General features: G+C 35.8%; 1 protein-coding gene across 2 annotated transcripts; it reads left to right on the top strand.

Annotated features, from left to right (window-relative positions):
- The first annotated feature begins 1249 nt into the window (after positions 1-1249).
- LOC126690570 (cell cycle checkpoint protein RAD17) lies at positions 1250-6942 on the top strand. Of its 2 annotated transcripts, none has more exons than XM_050385772.1 (12): positions 1250-1811; positions 2135-2192; positions 2525-2631; positions 2731-2778; positions 3564-3620; positions 3698-3800; positions 3903-4213; positions 4299-4656; positions 4943-5068; positions 5251-5449; positions 5536-5596; positions 6501-6942. In XM_050385772.1, the coding sequence occupies exons 1-12, from the start codon at positions 1611-1613 to the stop codon at positions 6516-6518; spliced, it is 1647 nt and encodes a 548-aa protein (XP_050241729.1). In that variant the 5' UTR covers positions 1250-1610; the 3' UTR covers positions 6519-6942. The 2 variants fall into 2 exon arrangements, with proteins under 2 accessions (XP_050241729.1, XP_050241728.1); XM_050385771.1 differs by having other exon boundaries at positions 1252-1811; positions 6466-6942.
- The last annotated feature ends 325 nt before the right edge of the window (positions 6943-7267 follow it).

Below are 7267 nucleotides of genomic sequence, written 5' to 3' on the forward strand. Positions count from 1 at the left end.
CAATGTTTGACACCTTGTTGTTAAACTAGGCTTCAAACAAGGTAAATTTGCATCAACTCCACAAAAATTTATGCCAATTTTAGTATAAAAACCTATTTTTTCTATTTTATGTGGTCATTTTTCAAAACACTCAACATGAGCATCACCATCAAGTGTGCCAAATGCCAAATATTTTGCATTTGGCACACTTAACACCAAAAACCCTCTCACGTGAGGTGTTCTAGATGCAAAAAATTTTGGCATGAATGAATAGTATAGTTCTAAATATACAACTGTACGGATAAGAATGCTAAAACATTTTAATATTTATTTATTCTACTTTTCTCTCTCTTCTCTCACTGTGACCCTCTGATTACTCTCTCATCCTCTCTTCCTCTCCACCAATCCTCCCAATCGGACAAGATCAAGAACCTAATCCACGCTAGTGTCCAATCAAGCTTTGCCACTGTCCGATCTCTCCTTTGAACTCGTCGCCGATTACTCCTTTGGTCTCACCAGCGCCACCGTTGATCTCAATCTCAACATCACCCCTAGTCTCACCAAAGGACTCTCACCAAGCCGCCATCCTCACCTAGTTGCTGTTAATCACCGAACCTCCTTTCCCTAAGCCGCCACCGATTCGCCCAACCCCATCTTTTTTTTTTTGTGCAGGGGCTGATATTGGTTGTGGTGTTGCAGTGGGCTAATATTGGTTGTGGTGTTTGTTTGAGGTTTTTTTTTTTTTTTTTTTTGGGTAGCAATGGTTGATATTAGTGGTCGGTGGTTGATTTTGTGGGGTGCTTGTTGGTTGTGGGCTATGGTGGGGTTATATGTTGGTGGTGGGTTTTTAATGTGTATGAGTTCTTTTTAGATTATTTTATGTGTTGTATATATTATTTTAATGTGTTGAAGGGAAGACTAGAATATCAAATAAATGATGTATTGTAAAGTGGTATGTTAAAATTAAAAAAAAAAAGTAAGTTTTTACGTGTGAAAGTGACATTTGGGATACAACACCTAATGAGAATGCTCGGATTCATACATTTCTTTAAAATATCATTTTTTTTCTTGATTTTTTTTAAAATATTTCTCTTAACACTAAAATTTATTTTTTACCCTAACAGTTACAAACTGCTACTTAGGATTTATTATAAAAATATTGTGGACATATCATTTTATCTTTATTGGCAACAACTACTACCCTACACTATTTTCCTTTGTTATAAATTGACACATCTTAATATGAAAAGAAATCCAATGGTTGAGATTATATCACTATGTCAGTACACACTGCGATTACACACAATAACATCGCTCCTCATTAGCTTCTCAGCTACACCTTCTCCTTTCTCAAAAACCTCACTACAAAACCCCGCGTTTTTTCAGTGCCCGCGAAATCTCTCTACATTTCACAGTACGAATCCTCTCATTTTTCGTTTTCTCTCTCTCTCACATCTCACACCGAAAGCTTCCTGATTACGCTTTCTTCATTTCAAAGAGTTCAAAAAATATTTTGCTTCTTTGATTTCGCTGAAGTAACAATGCTTCTCCACCATTAGCGGTTGTTGAAGCTATGGAGGAATTGCGATTCTGCTATTTCCTCACAAAGTCCTAGAAATTAAGCGGCGGTGATGGGGAAGAGGAACAACTTAGTTGTGTTGTCCTCCGATGACGAAGAAAATGAACGTTCGTTGAGTTCCAGTCGGAGCTATTCGAAGCCAAAATCTAGGTCACTGGTTACTCGCTCAAACCCTAACCCTAGAGGAGCCAAGAAGGCTCGCATTTCGAATTCTAGGTCTCGCTTGAGTAAAGAATCCAGTAATGTAAATGAGGTATAGTTTACCTTTCTATGTTTTTTTTTTTGGGTAAATTTGAATTTTTTTTTTTTTTGAAATATGTATACTGAATGTGTGTGTATCACAAAATCTTAATTTTTTGGCTGAAAATTTTGAGATGCAATATCTATGAATTTGATTTTTATGTTTTACTTTCTCAACTTTCTCGACCATTTATTGTGATAAATGTGTTCATTTTCCTCTCGATTCGCCTGTATTTCTTTCATAAACTATTTGTGATCAATCTTTGTATTTCTTCTAATGTCTGATGTTGTTGCTCAAGTACTGAAAATATGACGATTTGATTTCATTCAATGCAGATTGGATTCTTGTATGACGATTTTGATGAAGTGTTTAATGGGTTCAAGGTATCTGCTGGTACGCCATTGTTGTTGATTCTTTGTATTTTGGCTGGCATTGACATACTAGCTTTATTATTATCGAGGGCTCTTTCCGAAAACGTGGTTTCATGGCATGCTTTGCATTATGTTGTTATGTGCTCAGGCTTCATGTAAATAACTTTTTAAGTATTAAAAAGACTGTGGATTATGGGCAAAATAGTTTAAATAACTCGTGTTCTAAGTCTACCTGGTTGAGTTGTAAAAGTTAAATAATTATCAACTTAAATGCAAATGCTACCATTCTTTTATTTATTTATTTTGGCAATTGATAATTCTTATAATTGCTTGTTTATCACTGGCCTTTTATAGGGAAACGAGAACACGTATCAGGTTTTGGTGGGAGCAATGCGAATGGGTTATGGGTTGATAAATACAAACCTCGTTCCTTGGAAGAGCTAGCCGTTCACAAGAAAAAGGTCAAGTTAATTTACTTATAAAAAAAAAAGGTCAAGTTAATTTGCTCAATTTTGATAATAGGAGTGTTATGTTGATCTCTTTTGTTCTTTCTACTGCAGGTTGAAGAAGTTAAAGTATGGTTTGAAGAAAGATTGAGATCTTCTAAGGTAATAATGTTATAATCATGGCTATTGTCTTGATAGATAGGTTCCTTTCCTGCAAAATGAAAGGGAAAACAAACTAAAAAAGGAAAAAGGAAGAAACAAATCAGTACTACAGTGAACTAGCAGTAAATTATGATAAAATATTTAGGATAGAGCAATTCACATGCAATGAAGCAAGGATGTTTGATTTCGGTGGATTTTAGTATAACCAAGAGGTCTTGGTTTCTTCATCACTGCACAAATGACTGTAGAAGCCTTCCATTAAAGATTTTGCTTTTGTTACTTGTTTAAAATGAAGTTGGAACTTGTAACAGTTTTTGCAAATTTCTTCCAACACCTTTGCTTTCATTCAAAGGTGGCTTTAGCTTGTTTGAAAACGTGGTCAGGACAAGTTGCAATTCCCTAGAGTTTTAGGGACAATGACAATGATGATGGAACTGATGAGCAGTTTCCTGTAATGATTATAAACTAGAACACCACAGCAACATTAAAGCTGTGGCTGCACCACACTCATATCATCTTAAAATGTCAAAAACTTTGACCGCCTATTATTCAAAAGGTGCTTGACTGTAGTTTACTGATATTTTGTTTCATCTCTACTGCCTGTAATTTATTTTCTCTCTTTCTACCAATGGGTTGGAGATTTTGAATTGCCATTTTAACATTGGGGTCTATTATGTGACTTGATTTTATTAATCTATGTGAGCATAGTTATCCATCTGTTCCCTTTTTTCCTTTTGTATAATCACTTTTTTGGAGCCTCATGATCTCTTCTTCTTAATTTATAGGATGAATTTGGCCATTATGTTCTTGTCATCACTGGGCAAGCTGGAGTTGGAAAATCTGTATGTTCTTAACCTCTTCATTGTATTGTTGAAGGGTGATTCATTCATTTTGAAAATTTTGCTTCTCATTTTTTCAGGCAACTATTCATGTAATTGCATCTCACCTTGGAGCCATAGTATGTGAATGGAACACACCTACTCCAGTTATTTGGCAAGAGCATCTGCATAACTCTAGTGCAGGTATTTGAACTACATTTTGTTCATGAATTGTTGTGTGCAGAATGCTCAAACAAAGTACTATGGTTTTTTACTCTCTGATAGTGATTTTGCTTCCACTACCAGGGATAACCTATACATCTAAGTTGGATGAGTTTGAAATTTTTGTTGAGAGAATAAGGAAGTATGGATTCATACCATCATCCTCTGCTAAAGAGCCAAAATCGTCTAACATACTCCTCATTGATGATCTTCCAATGACGAATGGAAAAGTTGCTTTTGGAAGACTTAAAAAATGTTTGCATCTTCTTGTGCGATCAACTCGGATACCAACAGCTATATTGCTCACAGACTATGGTGAAGCTGATTCGGCGGACCACACTGCAAGATGCTCAGAAGAACTTAAGTTGTATCTTGAGAGTGCTGGGGCTTGTAAGGTTACTTTCTTGGACAAATCAGTATCCATTATTATGTACTGTTGTTAATGAATGCTCATTTTAAACTGGACCTGTAAGTTTTCAGGTTGCTTTCAATCCTATTACAAATAATTCTATTAAGAAGACACTTTCAAGAATATGCAGACTAGAGCAGTTTAATGTGACTGCTGAACAGATTGATCTAATAGCAAAAGCAAGTGGAGGTGACATCCGAAATGCAATCACATCTTTACAGTTCTGTTGCCTCAAGCCAGATCCCTTGCGTTCTTTATCTTTGTGTGATACCACTACCACTTATTTGAGAGAAAAATCAGATGAGATCAGTGCTTTGGACGGTGAATCTTCCCTGAAATTTGGCAGAGATGAGACACTTTCTCTTTTTCATGCTCTTGGGAAGTTTCTGCATAACAAAAGAGAGACTGAAAATGCCATGGCATTAATGGGTACGTTCTGGGAAAAGTAACTTACAATTTTAAGTTATATCCTGCAATGTGTGTAATTAGTATTAAGGCTTAATTGAGTTGAATATGTTTGTTAGTGTGCCCCCTGAAATGGATTTTATTATTATTATTCTATTTTTTTTTGGGGGGGGGGGGGGGGGTTGTTAAAATATTGTAATGTTCAAGAATATATAACTGCAAAGCTGGGGTTTGATTCATCTCTTATTGACCAACAAAGCTATTCCTTTTGCTACTTAAGATTATTTACGTGTGTGCTAATGGGTTGTAGACCGAGATGAATTTCTTGTGCGGGATAAATTCTCAAGATTGCCACTGAAAATGGATGCTCCAGAGAAGGTTCTCTGTCAAGCACATGGGCAAGCAAGGCCTATTGCTGATTTTCTACATGAAAATGGTGATCTTATTATCTGAAAGTTGTGATTTCTTTTATGATTACTACCATTGCTTTCTGTTCTGCACACACGTGAACATGTGTGGTGACTTGCGTTTTTGACTTACCAGAAACTTGTAGTATTGTTGAATTCTGTCACGCAAGATGCCACTGGTTTCTAACTGTTGCATATAATTTTCTTTTAGTTCTAGATTTCCTGTGTGAGGAGGCAATAGATGATGCATGGACTGTGGCTTCATATTTAAGCGATGCTGACATGCTTCTTGCTACTTTCCGTGGAATGCTAACTAGATATAATGAGGCAGAAAATGTTCTACAAACAGCTGCTGCTTCAGTTGCTGTCCGGGGGGTCCTATTTGGAAATTCTCATCCTTCGCCTTCCAGGTTACATTTATATCCTTGAATTAATTCTACATTTAAGTGATGGCTTGAAAAAAATGAGTAATATAAATATTCTTGTGAGTATGCAGGTGGCATGCCATTCGCCGACCAAAGCTCTGGCAGGTTGAGCAATCATCACTTTGCAATAAAGTAGGTTTCAAACTGGCTCTTTCTCTTTTGTACTATGTTTTCTTTTAGTTTTTTTTTTTTTTTTTTTGATAAGTAACGTAATAACTTTTACTAAAAAAATAGCCAACCCAAGTACATTGGAAATGTACTATAGTGGCAAAATATCAAGAGCCCAGATTACAATGATCAATTAAAACAGGAAGGGAAAAGCAAGAACATGATGGCAAAACTAGACTCTATTCAAGGAGAGTTAGGAAGAAAAATTGCTTTATCTCGAGAATAGACCATTCACAATCTTCAAAGCATCTAGCATTTTGCTCCCACCACATACACCAAAACAAACAATGCTGCACAAACCTCTAGATAGCTATATTTCTACTGAACTTGCCTGGCCAAAAAGACTTCTTCTTTTTATTTATCTTTTTTAATTTTTTATGGATTTCCATTTTTTAAGGAAATGAGAAAACACATGAAAAATCCTGAAAGCAAGGTAATAGTAATAATTATTAGATTTGATTGATGATAATTCTCTTTAGGAAACTATTGCTTAAGAGTCGGGATTTGGGCTTGCTGTTTTTAAATTGGTAGCTACTTGTCACTTGCATCTATCAACACGCATTGTTTAATTTCTCCAGGACTCTTCAAACTCTTCCTATTGGAATACAAATGTACTTTTGTTTATAATCCATACACTATATTGCTTTGTGACTGCAGTAATTGCCAGTAAAAGTAGTTGTACATATCCCTAATTTCATGGAATTAAATGTAATGAACTATTGTTGGACTGAACAATATGGTTTCCTGTGGTATGAGTATTAAAAATCATTCACCTCCCAAAAGCCAAAAGTAAGGATGTTTAAACAATTTGTTAATTGGTGTGATGTCTGCAGACTGAGATGGTAAAACGTGGATTCATTGGTTACAGCAGGCTAACTTTATCTGATCTGTCGGTTGTGACGACGGAGTACACACCTATGCTCAAGTGGCTTGGATATGGAACCTCTGGGGGTCTTGAAGCTCATCAGGATTTGATGCAAGACAACAAGACAGAAGACAACTTTGATAAGATGAGTTTGGATGACCAACAAGAAATTGAGACAACTGATGATGAAATCGAAGATTGGTAAGAGTCTGCTTGCTTGAGACGCAAGCTGCATCAAGATTGGCTCCTGTAAAAAGTTGATGTAAAGTAATTGTTCATTTTTTCCCTTGATTTTTCTGTGCTAAAAAATGTGATGTAGATGTTTTCTGGTATAGAAGGTGTCATCAGTTCAGTTCTCAGTTTTGAAAATGCGAGTCCGACACTAGTTTAGTTATAAGGAAATTTTAAAGGGGAGCTAATATCTGATTTGAGTCGTGTTTATGCTGATGCTTCTCTTGAAATTTATGAATTGATGCTGGTATAAAATCCATTTTGCAATTCAAGTGACGAAAAGACGACAACCAGGAAGAACTGTGGGGAATCTTGCTTTTGAGAGTGGGCCCAGAGGGTTTTAAAATTGTGTTGTTGCTTCTATGACTTTTTTTAAAAAGAGTTTTTAGACTTTTTATTTATTTAAATTTTTATCTACCGATTTCAATTTTGTTTTGTTGAGAGAGTGATTTTCTAGCTTCTGTATTTGGGGTCATTCTACAGTACCCTTATGTTTTTTAGTGGGTATGGTACCCACCGAAATCTTGACCATCAAAATT

Source organism: Quercus robur, chromosome 6, assembly GCF_932294415.1.
Source record: "Quercus robur chromosome 6, dhQueRobu3.1, whole genome shotgun sequence".
Taxonomy (NCBI): Eukaryota; Viridiplantae; Streptophyta; class Magnoliopsida; order Fagales; family Fagaceae; genus Quercus; species Quercus robur.

What these genes read in the sequence shown, in the direction of transcription:
- LOC126690570 (XM_050385771.1), top strand. Translation starts at nt 1,611, where the DNA reads ATGGGGAAGAGGAACAACTTAGTTGTGTTGTCCTCCGATGACGAAGAA. An exon ending in TCTGCATAACTCTAGTGCAG is followed by an intron (nt 3,801 to 3,902) that starts GTATTTGAACTA and finishes TTCCACTACCAG; the next exon opens with GGATAACCTATACATCTAAG. An exon ending in AAATGCCATGGCATTAATGG is followed by an intron (nt 4,657 to 4,942) that starts GTACGTTCTGGG and finishes AATGGGTTGTAG; the next exon opens with ACCGAGATGAATTTCTTGTG.